At 50.0% G+C, this 15,740-nt stretch overlaps 4 protein-coding genes across 4 annotated transcripts; 3 read left to right on the forward strand and 1 right to left on the reverse strand.

Moving 5' to 3' along the window:
- Positions 1-2,626: 2,626 nt before the first annotated feature.
- On the forward strand, positions 2,627-6,195 carry NCS54_01083500 (Calcium-transporting ATPase; the record flags this gene model as incomplete). Its single annotated transcript, XM_053156128.1, has 5 exons — positions 2,627-3,677; positions 3,728-4,158; positions 4,215-5,321; positions 5,368-5,583; positions 5,638-6,195. The coding sequence occupies 5 exons, from the start codon at positions 2,627-2,629 to the stop codon at positions 6,193-6,195; spliced, it is 3,363 nt and encodes a 1,120-aa protein (XP_053012103.1).
- Positions 6,196-6,610: 415 nt separating this feature from the next.
- Positions 6,611-7,537, reverse strand: NCS54_01083600 (Hypothetical protein; the record flags this gene model as incomplete). The annotated part of the gene is made up of 1 exon (XM_053156129.1): positions 6,611-7,537. The coding sequence occupies one exon, from the start codon at positions 7,535-7,537 to the stop codon at positions 6,611-6,613; it is 927 nt and encodes a 308-aa protein (XP_053012104.1).
- A 537-nt stretch (positions 7,538-8,074) lies between these two features.
- Positions 8,075-9,617, forward strand: NCS54_01083700 (Hypothetical protein; the record flags this gene model as incomplete). Its single annotated transcript, XM_053156130.1, has 4 exons — positions 8,075-8,108; positions 8,165-8,218; positions 8,499-8,910; positions 8,960-9,617. 4 exons carry the CDS (start codon positions 8,075-8,077, stop codon positions 9,615-9,617), a joined length of 1,158 nt encoding a protein of 385 aa, XP_053012105.1.
- Positions 9,618-10,967: 1,350 nt separating this feature from the next.
- On the forward strand, positions 10,968-11,741 carry NCS54_01083800 (Hypothetical protein; the record flags this gene model as incomplete). The annotated part of the gene is made up of 3 exons (XM_053156131.1): positions 10,968-11,017; positions 11,068-11,543; positions 11,596-11,741. The coding sequence occupies exons 1-3, from the start codon at positions 10,974-10,976 to the stop codon at positions 11,739-11,741; spliced, it is 666 nt and encodes a 221-aa protein (XP_053012106.1). The 5' UTR covers positions 10,968-10,973.
- Between the last annotated feature and the right edge of the window lie 3,999 nt (positions 11,742-15,740).

Below are 15,740 nucleotides of genomic sequence, written 5' to 3' on the forward strand. Positions count from 1 at the left end.
ATAGGAAGAGCATGGATGTAAGTTATCAACTTTCACATAGTAGGCAAACCTAATACCAATTTTCGGGCAACACTATTCATTGCTCAACGATATTTAGTTGCGTTCTCATAGCGACAAAAATGGTGAGCTAAAAACGAAAAGGGACGATATTCAAGCATATAAAATACATCAAGACTTAATAATATATTATCCAAGTATCAATAAATATTATGAAACTTTGTGGTTTTGGGCTTAACTACTGTAGGTAAGCTCTCTTGGTTACCTACTTTAAGGTCGCAATTTCAAGTGGTAATTCCAAACCACCAACCATAGACGTCCACAGGCGAGCCCTGGTCATAATAAATTGAACTTCAAGTCTGTGTGTGCTCTTTTCAACTACTACAGGCAGTAGAAGGGCCAAAAAAAAAACGCCAATGTGTTAGCATTGGGATATAATGCTATGATGTGTTGACAATGTGTTCTTTATCATAGTTCAAGCCCGGCCCTTGATGGGTTAACTGGGCCAGAAGATCGTGCTCTTTTCAAGTTCCTTGATGCATTTTAAGTCCGGGTTTAATCCTTTAGGGTATTTTGACCATGCATTCGATAACCAGCTGGCTGACGGGTCGATTAACCGAATACAACGGTGTATCAGAGTAACCGAAGGCCACCGTCTAAAAGGAAATTTGACAAACGAATCAAGCTGCGGTTCTGTCAACAATTTGAACGCAGAGAATGCCACAGCATGGTAGATCGGATCTTGCTGCTTGCTCTACCCGTGACCGCAAGGAGCTCCGAACATCACCGAGATCTACCTCTCGTGACATCGCATGCATCAGCACAGATGGATTGGTCATCGCCTGCAGTTCGACAAGCCCCCCGAGACATTGTGCCTTATAGTGGTACTTGCAATACATAATCACCACGGAATTCAAAGACAGTGACATCCCGGGGTGGCTGGAGGCGGCACAGCAGCCGTGGTGCAGGAAATCCCAACTCCACCAAGCACCATTACCTTCCATATTGGTGAAATGAAGCATCGACTAAAATCAGCACTGCCACGATTCTAAAGGAACTTGTAGATAATTGCCTCCAGTACAAAAACATGGAATGTTGTGCCCTCACCGTCGATGACCTCACCAATACTAACGCGAAGCTTATTCCCAACAAGCTTAATTTGCATGGTGGGTCGCCAAGACTGATCCGACATGATCTTCCTGGTTCTTGGCATTGGATCAACCAATCTGAGCTTTCGAGTGTCATACCGAGATGAAAACTCCATCGAGCGGATTTCAAGGAGAACCCCGACGGATCTTTTGATGTTTTGTCCATGGATCAGATGTCAAGTCCGTTCCTTGACATGTCTTTCTCAGCACTTTTGTCAACTCGGCGCATCATCTCGATGCCTCACCGCCATGGGACATTAGAGCACAAGAACCGAGCCAGTCCTCGGGCTCGAAAACCCTCCGGCATTTGATTTTGCTTTGCACTGCCTCACGCGAGCGGCCTCCCCCCGAAGCTTAGAAAGGGCCATCCCCTGCCCAAGTTCCACCAAGCCGAAGCCCTCCGCTGGGCCATCGAGTCGATGACACGACTACCTAGAGATACACAGCCCCCTTGAGGCTTTCGTCATCTAGGAAGGTGACGCCTTCAAGGAGGCAATTTTCTCGCGGGGAGGCATCCCAAGAGTGCGCGTCTCGGCGATTTCAAGATCTAGATGCCTCCGCAGAAACGGAGATGATGTCCTGTTGTAGAAAAGATGTGTTTAGCACAATGGCTGTGTTTCTGAGACTTTTCACGTGTTTGAGGATAGCAGAGTACTTGTACTTGATGGTGATGGACTTGCTCGAAGGGGTTGGAGGGGCGTTGCACTGCCACCTTTGGCGCGACGCACGCGTCGCATTTGAGTTGATTTTTCGATCTGGGACCTGATCAAATACCTCATCAAATTTCTCTTCACGAGCTCGCGTTGGCTCTTTCAGGGGAACGCGGAGCTGTGCTGCGGCGTTGACATGATTCATCAGTCGAAACTTAACTGAGAAAAATGTTTGGTCAAGACGTTTTGGCTGTACGGCACCTGTGTTTGGCCTAGGTCTGTGCTTGGTAGTGAGGCACCAAGGCATCTTGTCTTGGGCAGTAGACGACGCGGCAGTTTGCGAGAGTGTCGTCGAGAAAAAGCCGGACTAGAGTAGCGAGAAACTTGGCATGGTTAGACGAGTTTGTCCCAGCGTAATATATGCCGCAATTGGATCGACACCTGTCAGGGCGACAAGCAAAACGCCTAGTCTGGGTGACTGTCAGAGGCGCATGCGGATTGGTTGCCACACACCCCAAGACCATGCACCTCGCCGAGCCTATTACTGCCTCGTCCGTGTAGTTAGCCTTGAAATACGGAGTACACCCAGGCGTCTCTCTGCCTACGAGGCAGGCTGGGGTTTGACTTGATACACTTCCTCTCAGCATAGCCTCATTCTTCGGGAGTTTCGTATATTCCAATCGTTTTATCCTACTCACGCGGCCTCTGGCTAAGCCTCACTACACACCTTCGCCAAGCTTAAAATCGAGCACAGTTCCCCTTCTTGGCTCTGTCCCCTTTAAGCTTATTCCTGTCTTTCTGCTCGATTTACTTATCGTAAATTTAATCACCATGACTCACCGAACAGACGAAATCCAATCTTGCACCCCTACTCTTACCGCAAAACGTTCCCGGTTAGGCTCAGGGGACCAGTCGAGCCTTTCCGACCCATTTGTTACAGCGTCGTCTTCTGGTGGTTCTACAGCGGAACTAGAACACTTTGAAGTTTCCCTACGGCCGGATCCAGGAACCGAAAATGACTTTACGGTCGATAACAGCCCCTTTGCCTTTTCCCCTGGACAACTCAACAAGCTGCTGAACCCAAAGTCGTTGGATGCTTTTCGCGCTTTGGGAGGCTTGGGGGGCATCGTTACAGGCCTGCAGACGGATGTTGCTTCTGGATTAAGTGCAGAGGAAACGGCAGTGAGGAAGAATGTTACCTTTGAGGAGGCCACCGGGTGGCAAACAACCACAGAAACCACCCCTACGAAACAATCCCCGTCGACACCCGCAAAAGAGCCCACGAAAGAGCCTTTCGGAGACCGTATACGAGTTTACAATCGCAATGTGCTCCCCGCAAAGAAAGCTACGCCGTTTTGGAGGTTATTATGGAACGCATACAACGATAAGGTTCTCATCCTCCTCACGGCAGCGGCCGTCATCTCTCTTGCGCTGGGACTTTACGAAACATTTGGCGTTAAACATGAACCTGGTGATCCTACTCCGGTTGATTGGGTCGAGGGTGTGGCCATCTGTATCGCCATCATTGTTGTTTCCTTCGTCAGCGCTGGAAATGACTGGCAAAAGGAGCGTGCCTTTGTCAAGCTGAACGCCAAGAAGGAGGATAGGGAGGTCAAGGTTACTCGCTCGGGCAAGGTGGTTATGATCAACGTTCACGATGTGCTCGTTGGTGATATTCTACACCTTGAACCTGGTGACCTTGTGCCAGTTGATGGTGTCTTTATTGATGGGCATGATCTTAAGTGTGATGAGTCTTCTGCTACTGGCGAGTCGGACGCTATCAAGAAGACTGGTGGTGTGGCTGTTATGCAGGCATTGGAAGCTGGACGCTCTTCAAAGGGTCTTGATCCTTTCATCATCTCTGGTTCCAAGGTTCTTGAAGGTATGCTTCAATCTCGTAGCTTACCCACCATGTTGCTAACAGTAATCCAGGCGTCGGCACATTCCTTTGCACCTCGGTCGGCGTCAACAGCAGCTACGGCAAGATCATGATGTCTGTTCGCACCGAAACCGAAGAAACCCCTCTCCAGAAGAAGCTCTCCAAGCTCGCCAGCTCCATCGCATACCTCGGAGGTACTGCAGCCGGTCTTCTCTTCTTTGTCCTTCTGTTCCGTTTCGTTGCCAATCTCCCCGGTGATAACCGCCCCGCGACGGACAAGGCTTCGTCGTTTATGGACATCCTCATTGTTGCCGTCACCATCATTGTTGTTGCTGTGCCGGAGGGTTTGCCTCTTGCTGTTACGCTTGCTCTTGCGTTTGCTACGACAAAGATGTTGAAGGAGAATAATCTGGTGAGAGTTCTTCGGGCGTGTGAGACTATGGGTAATGCGACTGCTATCTGTTCAGACAAGACGGGTACTCTGGTAAGTCGCACTTAAGCGATCACAGACATACGGATTGATGCTAACCAATATTATAGACAACCAACCGAATGACGGTTGTCGCTGGCACATTTGGTGACACCAACTTCTCCAATACTGAGAAGCAAGACACCCCAATCGCAACCTGGGCTAAGAAGCTCACGTCTGATGCGAAGGACATCATCATCCAAAGCGTCGCCATCAACTCCACTGCCTTTGAAGGTCAGGAGAATGGCCACACTGTTTTCCTCGGATCCAAGACGGAGACTGCCCTTCTCGATCTTGCAAAGGAACACCTTGGTCTTGAGTCTCTGGCCCAAGTTCGTGCCAATGAGGAGGTTGTTCAGATGATGCCTTTTGACTCGAGCAAGAAGTGCATGGGCGCTGTCATCAAGCTTCGGTCTGGAGGTTATCGTCTTCTCGTCAAGGGTGCTTCCGAGATTCTTCTGGCCTACTGCACTGCCAAGGCCGACATTGACACCCTCGGAGAAGAGCCTCTCATCGATGAAGATCGCCAGACCTTGAATGATACCATCGACGTCTATGCGAGGAGGTCTCTCCGGACAATCGGTCTCGTGTACAAGGACTATCCCAGCTGGCCCCCTTCATCTGCCGAAGTCACTGACAACAACCACGTCGACTTTGCGTCTGTTCTCAGCGAGCTTGTCTTCCTCGGTGTCGTTGGCATCCAAGATCCCGTCCGTCCCGGTGTGCCCGAAGCAGTGCGCAAGGCTCAACTTGCTAAAGTCACCGTCCGCATGGTCACCGGTGACAACGCCACGACTGCCAAGGCCATTGCCAAGGAGTGTGGTATCTACACTAACGGACTGGTAATCGAAGGCCCCGACTTTCGAAGACTCTCTGAGGAAGAGATGGATAAAATCTTGCCCCAACTTCAAGTCCTTGCTCGATCCTCGCCTGAAGACAAGAGAATTCTTGTCATGAGGCTCAAGCACCTTGGTGAGACCGTGGCTGTCACTGGAGATGGTACCAATGATGCTCCTGCTCTCAAGGCTGCTGACATCGGCTTCTCTATGGGCATTTCTGGTACTGAAGTTGCAAAGGAGGCTTCGTCGATTATTCTCATGGATGACAACTTTACTTCCATCATCACCGCCCTCAAGTGGGGACGAGCTGTTAACGACGCCGTCCAGAAGTTCCTCCAGGTACGTCATTTATATCTGACCGAGTAACATGTACTGACTGCAACAGTTCCAAATCACCGTCAACATCACCGCTGTTCTCTTGGCGTTTATCACTGCCGTCTATGACCCCGACATGGAGTCTGTCCTCAAGGCGGTTCAACTCCTTTGGGTCAACCTCATTATGGACACCTTTGCCGCCTTGGCGCTTGCCACTGACCCTCCCACTGAAGAGATTCTTGATCGTCCCCCTCAGGGCAAGGATAAGCCATTGATCACCGTCACTGTAAGTTCACACCTCTAAATATCTCGTACCAGTACGCTAACATGTAATTTGCAGATGTGGAAGATGATCATCGGCCAGGCCATCTACCAACTCGCCATTACCTTTGTCCTCTACTTTGCCGGCGACAAGATCCTCGGCTACGACACCTCCATCGAGAGACAAAAGACTGAACTCGACACCGTCATCTTCAACACCTTTGTCTGGATGCAAATCTTCAACATGTTCAACAACCGCCGCCTCGACAACAAGTTCAATATCTTCCAGGGTGTCCAGCGCAACCAGTTCTTTGTCCTCATCACGCTCCTCATGATTGGTCTCCAGGTCATCATCATCTTCAAGGGCTCGAGGGCTTTCCAGATTATTCCCGATGGACTTGATGCTACGCAGTGGGGTGTTTCCGTCATCACTGCCATGTTCTGTCTTCCCTGGGCTATTCTCATCCGAATCTTCCCTGATGAATGGTTTGCTTCCATTGCTGGCTTTGTTGGTAAGCCATTCGTGTTTATCTACAGGTTCTTGCTTGTACAATGGAGCAAGGTCAAGGGTGTCTTTTCGAGGAAGGGCAAGAAGAATGATGATCCTGAAGCTGGTGTTACACCGGCCACGAACTAGACGAGAGAACGATAAAGGGCACAAATATTAGAAGTTCAGAACAGCTGCAAAGCACAAGGGTAAGACTTGCGATGTTTTTCATTTATGGTTTCTGTAGGAGTATGCTACTGTTGAGATGTACGATTGTATTTTTTGGTTAGTTGCGTGGAATTATTTACTTCTTCGTTTTTGAGAATCTGCCTCGTAATAAGGCAGATCACGATAGGACTAGAGTAATGCCTAATGAGATACGAATAATAAAAGATTTTAAACATTTTGTTCAGTAGTGTGAATGATATACCATCGCCAAGTACCCAACAACTATACGAATGCGCCGCCTTTAATAAACAACGGCTGTTGGACACCCGGGAAATGGCAGCATTCGCAATACAAGCATGGGTCGCCGCATCGAGCCAGGTACACAGAGCTATTTAGTTTACATCCCCACCTTGTCTAGCTCGTTCTCAGTCCAGGTCCAAAGTTTTGCAGCCAGTTCATCATCCTTCCCATCATCCGTTGCTAAACCTGCTCTCCCAATGGGCTCATAGTACTCCCCGCTTTTGACATCCTTTGCGACTGAAGCCCAGAGTTGGTTCTTGACTCCTTTCTCAACCGGCGTCAACAGCATCGTTTTGATGATCGCCCGGAGGATCCAGCTGATGCCTGTTGCCTTAACCGCCAGTTCAGTCTGTACAAGGCCAGGGTCAATGGCAGACACCGTGAGTTGAGGGTATCGCTTGGCGAGTTGTCGAACCCAGAGCATGTTTGCCAGTTTGCTCTGGTAGTAGCACTGAAGTGGCCCCATAGACTCGCCCGTTGTGCGAAGCGTGCTAAAGTCGAAGCCACCCTTGCGTAGGTAGACATGACCATGAGAGGCGAGACAGACAACTCGGGACTTTGCCTCTACTTTTGTTTGAGAGGTCTTCTCCAAAACCGGCAGTAGGAGCTTCGTGAGGTATGCGTGTCCCATGTGGTTAGTGCCAAACTGAATCTCATAGCCGTCCTTGGTGAGTGCGGGCGGAACTGCCATGATACCAGCATTGAGCATGAGTATATCAAGACGCTCCGATTTCTCAAGAAAGGAACGTGCCGCTTGGTGGATAGATTCGAAACTGGCAAGATCCAGCTCTAGGAGCTTGATTGCCGCATCTGGAACTTGCTGCTTGATCTCGGCGACTGCAGCTTCGGCTTTCTCGCGGTTGCGAGCCGCGAGCCAGATCTGAAGAGGTTTATGACGAGCAAATTCAACGATGGCTTGCTTCCCAAGGCCAGTGTTGCCTCCTGTGACTAGGATGACTTTTCCGTGGAGTGATGGAATGTCCTTTTCAGGGTTGAATGATATGGAGCTGCTGGTGAACAACATTGCGAAAGGGCTGGGGAAAAAAAGAGTTGACTTGATAGATACAATGAGAAGACGGTAGAAAGTCCAGTCGAGGTGAAACTCGTTCTTATAATGGCTAGAATGGTCGCCATAGTCCGTCTTCTTCCTTGCGTTGTCTTCCGTTCTAAACGTTCAAGCTTGTAAACTCGTCTTGCAGCCCAGGTTCACCATGGCCTCGATTTCTATTTCTTACTATTTGCCATTTTCGTCTTGGATCAGCGGTAGTACGGACAGACAGACGACGAGGCACGAAGCAGGAGAAGCATACAAAATGGACCATCAGGTAGCACACTAATTATTGCAGAAGACCAGTTGCTTGTTTGTGCCCAGGACTTCTGAGGTGCATGTGGCAAATGACGATCATTTCCTATTGAAGTAATCAGTACGGTCTTGGCGTGGATCTGAGCTGACGCTGATGGTCGCTATAAAACTAGAGGGCGCCATGAAGTTGGATCAAACTCTTTTTGGAAAACAGTAAGACGGCAAAGCTGGCCTCCCTGGAGACTCAATACATGCAAAATGCTTTCGACCACCAGTGTTGGAACACAAGCAAGTCAGTATCAAAGTCTTTTCAGCATGGTATGTGAGTGAAACTGACCCTTGTTCCAGCCCCAAACCCCGGTCCATGGATCATCAGCACTTCTCTCGACAAGCCGGATCCACGTACGCGCAGGCACATTAGGAGCCATGTGATGCGTGGAAGAAATACGCGTGCTGATAGACGTGCGAGGGCAGAAGCCCAGTCTCAGCAGAGACCCGCAGAGGCTTCCGATGACGGGTGCTGCCGACGAGCGATTCCAGACCGAATCCCCCGAAAGATTGCAGCGGAGCTTGCTTTAGACCGATATGGGTTTGAGATGAAGCCTTATATGCTTAATCTTATGCATCGAGGCATAGAGTCCCCTTTCCTGATATTGAATCAAAAATTTCTGACACTTGAAAGCCTTCACCACTGCCAAGCCCTGTCTCTATGCTGTCGACATGAAACTTGTCAACGAGACTGAAACCCAGGTCTTTGGCCTGTCTGATATCCACACGCACCGAGCCGCGATTCATTCAATATTGTTCACTGCCCAAGCATTTCAGGACCTTTCTCTAGGGCAACCCTGTGGAAATGTTGCGCAGTTTCACCTCGGCAAGACCCTTCATCACCTCCAGCAAAGCCTCAATGACAGACATGGCGCGGTAGCCATGGCCACCATCGCGATTGTGGCAATGCTGGCATCTGCCGCTGCTGTGTTTGGGGATTTACAGACTGTCGAGAAGCACATGGATGGGCTGTACCGGATATTCGAGCTGCGAGGAGGAGTGGAATCTCTTCAACGCGGAAGCCTTGTACAGCACAAGGCCCAGCGGCAAGTCATGGCTGATAACCCCTTGGTTCTTCCAACTAACTTGTGGCAGACTTGACCTCGCTCTCGCCATGGGAACCAACCGCAAGCCGCGACTCTTCCTCCAAGAGGTTTCTTGGGAACCGCAAATCGCCCCTGCAGGGTGTGCCACATGGTACAAGGAACTCGAGGCGATCTATCCATCACTTGATCCAAGACTACTCGCCGTCTGGGCCGATTTGAAGTGCTACTCCAAAATAGCGAGCCGCGCCCAATCTGGGCTCGAGGTAAAGCCAGACCTCTTCTTATCGCTAAGCACTTCCGTTCCGAATCGGTTACTTCACCTCGAGTATGATAGCACGTCACTGGCCGAACTCATGAGGCTGTCAATGTTGGCGTATATCAAGGGTCTTCTCTTTCAAATACCTAGTATCGGCAGAAACATGCGATACCTGTCGGACAGGTTGAGTCTCGCACTACAGGCCCAGCAGTATCCGCCACCTCCAGAGCATGCACGTTTTGCATTTTGGGCCTTGTTCATCTCTGGTTTGTCCATCTTTGAGTCGTTCGACCAAGAATGGCATCGCACAGCCCTTGCAAAGACCGCATCGATACTTTATGCTGGAGACTGGGCGCAGGCAAAGAAATTATTAGAGAGTGTTCTGTGGGTTGATTGGATCTACGATGCAGGGGCTAAGGCTGCATTTGAGGGACTATTTGGTGTCACTTAATGATGGAGGTTTGGGAGAGACGTGCCCCATCGGCAAGCGACTCGCCGATGTGGCTGGACGTGTGTCGAGACGGCGGCCGATGACCAGTCCTCTGTTAATAATCTCTTTTATTCCTTCCTTTCTAAGCATTTACCTATCGCAGTCCAAACAGCCACGCAGGGGCGACTGCCGTTCGCAGATCAATTATCCCCAACCGTCCTGGTCAGCCTAAATAAGCAGGCAGTTCCGTAACTGCTTATCGCGCGCCGAATATGGCTGGGTCCATCTGTTGGCCTCGACATGGCGTGAGAGTAGGGGCACGGGGAATCCGGGGAAGAAATCGCTGTTATTTTGATCAATGCCATCTCAATCCGTGACAAAGCCCCAGAACGCCCATCTGAGTGGCATATCAGCCACCTCCTTTTGGTCATATTCCTTTCACCAGCCCCTATCAGTAACCAATTATGCTAATAATCAGGTGAAATTATTCCTCTTATCATTTATTTGACGGCGCCAGTGGGTTAAATCTCGTCTTGCGGAGAAGTGGTCATAACGATCTTGAATAAGCAATAAGCGGCGGCCGGGGACTAGAGCTGGGGTATGTCTTGCCATCAACTAACGGGGAAGGCTTCGCCGTGCTAGATACAATCACGATGGTACGTATGATTCAAAGAGATTTGTATAAAAGTATGGGATGCCTTGCGTTGCCCTCCTCTTGGGCACTTTCATTCTATCTCACCACACTTAGAAACCAGCCATCATAACGTTTGTTCAAGACGATATAACTGCAACCAAGGAGAAGCCCCCGATGCCGGTTGACCATGAATTTTTCAGCGTGAGCAACAACATCCAACACGATGCCAGGTTTGGCGAAATCGCTGATGAAGGTCCAAATTATTGAAATGTGCGCCACATTCTATGAAGACACTTAGCCAACTCCAACACAAAGTCTACTTTTCTCTGTCTCATTCATATCGGTTTTCTCCGTTTTCGAGTCTTTATATCAACAGGAGTACCACAGCATCAATTTAATCAGCGTTGACGTTTGTGGCCTAAGCTTGGGCTCAAGCAAAGAGAGTCTGAGGAAGTATTCTGCGTTGCCAGGATCTACAATGCAGGGGCCAAGGCCGTATTCGTGGAGCGTTTCTACTGAGATGACTGATTCAGATCACCCTGGAAATTGATGTTGAACTATGCGTTGCATTTTAATTACGAATTCCATCTCAAGAAGGCGCCATTTCTTACTAACTTAGAAGGTTCATCTGTAGTACGGCGGCGGCGCCGTCACGTGTCAGTCCTTGGAGAGCGTCGGACAAAGGTTGCACGCCTTCGGCCGCCGCCGCGTTCCTTTCTGCCTACGCCATCACAACCAATGCGATGGCGACGATTCACATCCTGCGCCATGGGCAGGGCCGCCACAAGTATGTTGCAGTTTTCGGTCATGGTCAAGCGTGGCAGCTAATCTGTGTAGTGTCCAGAGAGGCTACCCATACAGAGATCCTCCTTTGACAGAGGTTGGATGCGAACAAGCCAAAGCTGTGCGACGAACCTTGACCGTGAAGCCTGATCTTATCCTGGTGTCTCCTATGACCAGAACCATTCAGACTATGAATATCGTGTTTGGTCACCTCTTCAACGACTCTTCTGGGAGCAAGAAAGTCGAGGTTCAAGTCTGGCCTGAGCTGCGTGAGGCGCATGACGCAATCTGCAACAAAGGAATATCACGAACAGAACTTGCTGCCAAGTTTCCTCATCTCGACTTTTCAGCATGTCGCAGGCAGTGGGACTACTCGGCGCACAGTCCTGAGAGAGCGACAGCTCGAGCTGAGAGAATTCGGCGGCGCCTGAGTGCCCTTGCTTCGTCTGGCAAATACAAGAACATTTCTCTCGTCACTCATCGTGGCCTCGTTGCGTTTTTAGTGCAAGGTCCAAGATTTAGTGTTTGCGGTACGAGTCCATCAAGCCATCAAAGAATTCTCACTAATAGCAGTTTTACAAGAGCATCGTTCGTATCAGTTGGCTTCGGGGGAGGAAGTGGATAAGAAACGGCTCGGCGTGAATATCGATACAGGCCTGGAACAGGATTTTGGTCCGACCTTGCTGGTTCCTAAGGTCCAGGGGGAAACGGCTAGGCTGGGGGCGTGAATCTGATGATCAGCGCAAGTTGGTCACAGGGCATCATCGTTCTGCTTTAGTGGGATTATGGAGGCGCAACGAGGAGTTGGGCCAGGCATGATTTTGTAGTCAGTCCTTTACCAAGTTCAGCGATCGTTTCTGGGACATGGTCATAATGATATACGATAAGTTCGACCAGAGACGAGACTGAACAGGTGCTTCGCTCCTTGGTGAAAGCTGCTCGCATGGTGAGAGATGAACCGGACTTGAGAATGAACCATAGCCTCCCCCCTCCCTCCAATGAACCAAAACAAAAGGCAAAAAAGAAGCCATGCAATGCTCGTAATCAATCGTTTTTATAGGAACAGCCCGATGCGGGGGTCGAACCCGCAACCTTGAGATCGCGTACTCATCACCCAGTGGGTATCTAAGAGTCTCACGCTCTACCGATTGAGCTAACCGGGCGTGGCTCTGATTGGTTGAGCGGAAGGGTCGCAGTTGGACACCAAGCGCCTGAGTTACTGTGATGCCTCGATCTCACCACAACATCAAGTGAGATTATGACTTGAATGATCAGTCATTGATAATCTTATCTTATCATCACTATATATGGCTGAGCCAAAGTTATCATACTCACGAGATTCGCCATTTAAAGGACCTCTCAGTTTGGGAGTGTCCTAGATGCGTCCAAAGCAATCAAAAACACAACCATCATTCGATGATCAGATTCCCGTTTCTGAGTAGTCATTCCGGGATACACACCACTACATATGAGATACCATAGAAAGCTACAAGACCCAACGTACTACTGGACTGACCTTCCAGTGACAAACAGCCGTTTTCTCGTACCTACGTTGATCAGTTCGAATCATCCAGCTACCCTGCACCGTCACGGATCAAATGCAGTTCTTGACCCACCTACCAGTACAGATTCTCAGATCTCATGCTCGATTGCCAAGGGCTACAGTTTCCAAAAATGGCATACAAGAATTCTTCCCCAAGCCATCTTTTCGGGAACTCGGCCAGCTGGAAACATTGGCATGATTTGTAATTCGATCATGGGATCACCACACGAGAGCCACCTATGCGGATCCTAACATGACGCACCAATATCTGACCCTGGACTAGGGCCACTGTTGTTAAACGGCATCACTGCCAGCTGGGGAGCCTGAGTCTGACCTCCCCAAGATTGAGTTGAGCCCTCCCCTTGCTGGACCACTCAGGCACTGCGTATCAATGACTTCTCTCAGGGACAAGACCCTAGTCCAAACCTTCTTTCTCGTCCTCGATTCCGCTTCACCCGCATACAAGGCTAAGCGCGTGGCAGAACTTTATCTCGGGCCCTGTCGGCCGCTTTGATCTGCGTCGCGTCGTGGCGCGGATGGCGTGAGATTCCACTGCGCCTTGGCCAACTTTTCTTGTCGACGTCTGCTTATCTATTGGTCCCGTGAACCGAGAGAGCCGTCTCATGGACCTGCCATGTCGTTGGCCTGTAAGGTTTGCTTATTGCCGAGGTCTAGTCAACTTCGTTTTCACCGTGCAAACGATTTGTCTTGTTGCTGCGGCTGAGACAGCCTACAGCCCAGATCTGACTTGGTCCCAAGGCATCGACGCGGGAGTGCCCTGACGTATGCAGGTACCAGGGTCAAGTGTTGATTGTGTAGGGTGGACTTAACTGATGTCAAAAGTACAACGTCAAATACCCGAATCGCCTCATGGTCATTGATTTTTAACCTAGCTTCCTTTTCTGATTTGTACAAGGGTCGATCTGGAAGTAAACCCATGCCGGGAATCATCATAGTGGCCTCCAGTTGAGTGCTTGCGCACAATTCCCATCGCTGCGTGCTTGCGCGTTCAGCATGACCGCTTTGTGTAACCAATAATGGTGCGCAAGCATTCCTACACAAGCTTTCAAATCTCGTATCCGAAGCTGTAAAGACCCTATACTAGGTACTCAAGGATAACTTCAACCACTTGGCAGAGGCCCTACCAACGGCCATTGCTGCGGAACCTTGGGCAGCTGCGTGGTAAGACAAGGTGACCTCGTATCTGATCCTTTTTGAGAAAGGAGGCCGTAAATACGCCAAGAGCTGCGCCGATCCGGTAGTCTCGGAACTCAAAAGCGGTGGTGGCGGATCTCTCTTGGCTCTGAGTGTCAGATGCGGTCTCGACCTTGGTATTAAGCGAAGACCTGGCTACCGCCAGTGATTCATGAAACAAGGTAAAGCAGTCGGGTACGAAGAGACCCGAAAAGCCTCTCGTTGCACAGAGATGAGTGAGACTGTGGCTTCCTGACGCTCCTGGTTGCTGGTGATGCGCCGGAAGCATTCTTGAAACAGGGGATACGGGCTTGTTTATCAATATGACTCTGTGGTGGCGAATGGCTTGTGTTGAGGATAAAATGTCTGGGATTTTCAAAATGTCGTCAGTGATTGACTTGATTGGGCAGTGTTTCGGTTGCCTGCCGGAGGAGATGAAAGAAGATCCAGTTTTCACAAAGGGTAGGGGAAATGAATCTTGTTTGCTTTTCGAGTCTCAGGGTCTTTTTTTCTATAGTTCTTAGCGGGACGGTTCAGGTCCGAGGTTTTGAGATGGTCACTTTTGAGCTATCATTTTGACAGTCGGCGTCGGAGCCGAGAGACAACTACCCGGTGTTCATGAGTGATCTTGACCGTTTTTGGTCGCCACAGAGATCATCGTAGTTCAGGGGGTCAGATCATGCGCTGTTGCCACGAGGTAAAGTATGACTACCTCACTCCGTCGATAGTTTCACAAAGACGTCATTCAAACGTATACAACTCATCATGCCACGCTTATATTGATCATCCTATATTTCCATACGATAGCCGGATCTCCAGCTCCACCAACGTCAAGGTCTCGATCTCTTACTCTTCATCGGCCAAAGCCGTAACCAGCGTACAAATGCAGTCAACCACAAAGTCTTCTGACTCCCCGACCATACAGATCTTCGTCGGGGACCATAGTGGAGCTTGGGGCTTGCCATGTGTAACCCCAGATTACATCGAGCAGGGTCCTGATCTAGTGAGGCAGTGGACCTGACCGTGTGATATCCCACACCGGAATGTCTTGCCAAAGTATCAAGTATTCTCCGAACGGAGCTGGTCCGCGCCAATCACAAGCCCGGGAGGATATATGATCTACATTAACCCAGTATTAACCCAGTAGTGCAACGCCTGCCAGGTGGGATAAGCTTCTACTAGGCGATGTTATCCGTAGACGAAGGAGTTGGTGTTCAGAGTGGGCTATCCTCGTTAGTGTAACGTCAGACTATCTGGTGCTTTTATGTGCTTCAGGGACTCATGATGGCCAGGCCGAGACAACAAGTGAGACTTGTCCGCTGGCCCGGAGTGACAGATCATGCTGGTGGACTCGACTGGGCTTCCATGGCTGTTAATATTCCCGGTATCCAAGGAAATAGTTGGAGAAATATGTCCAGGCCCCTGTGACGTCTACTTGTTTCCGCATCCAAAGCTGTATTTCCGCCATTGGAGGATCTGCTGCTCCCCAGAAACTTGGCTTGTAGTGGCTATACATAATTGCCATGTCCGTCAAGCCCTCGCCACATTGTGCACATCATCTGCATAACTACATCACTGCTAACGTCTATGCAGAAGCACCCACGGGGCCTTGCAGCTCGCTATCCGAAGCGTGCGTGCCGCCGAGTTGCCCTGTCACACACGCATGCCGCGACATAGCCTCGTGCTGTCTGATCCAGATCCCGTTACTCTATACTCTTTCATTTGCTGCCCGTAGATTCATAACAACCAGGCACAAGTCGTCGCGTCAACGGGCAGCTCTCCCGCGCTCCCACATTCCAGCGCCTCAGTCTAGGCCAGCCGGGCCGCCTCTCCCCAACCTTGTGCCAAACGCTTTGGGGTTTAACTTGTCTCATTCCAAGCAGGAACGTGGAAACAACACTTACAGAGAGGAAACAGCATCGATCCACAGCGGGTACGTCCGCTTTGGCATGATGGCTTCCACCTTAGCAACCCAAATCCAGGTGCTTTT

This window comes from Fusarium falciforme, chromosome 8 (genome assembly GCF_026873545.1).
Source record: "Fusarium falciforme chromosome 8, complete sequence".
In the NCBI taxonomy this organism is placed as follows: Eukaryota; Fungi; Ascomycota; class Sordariomycetes; order Hypocreales; family Nectriaceae; genus Fusarium; species Fusarium falciforme.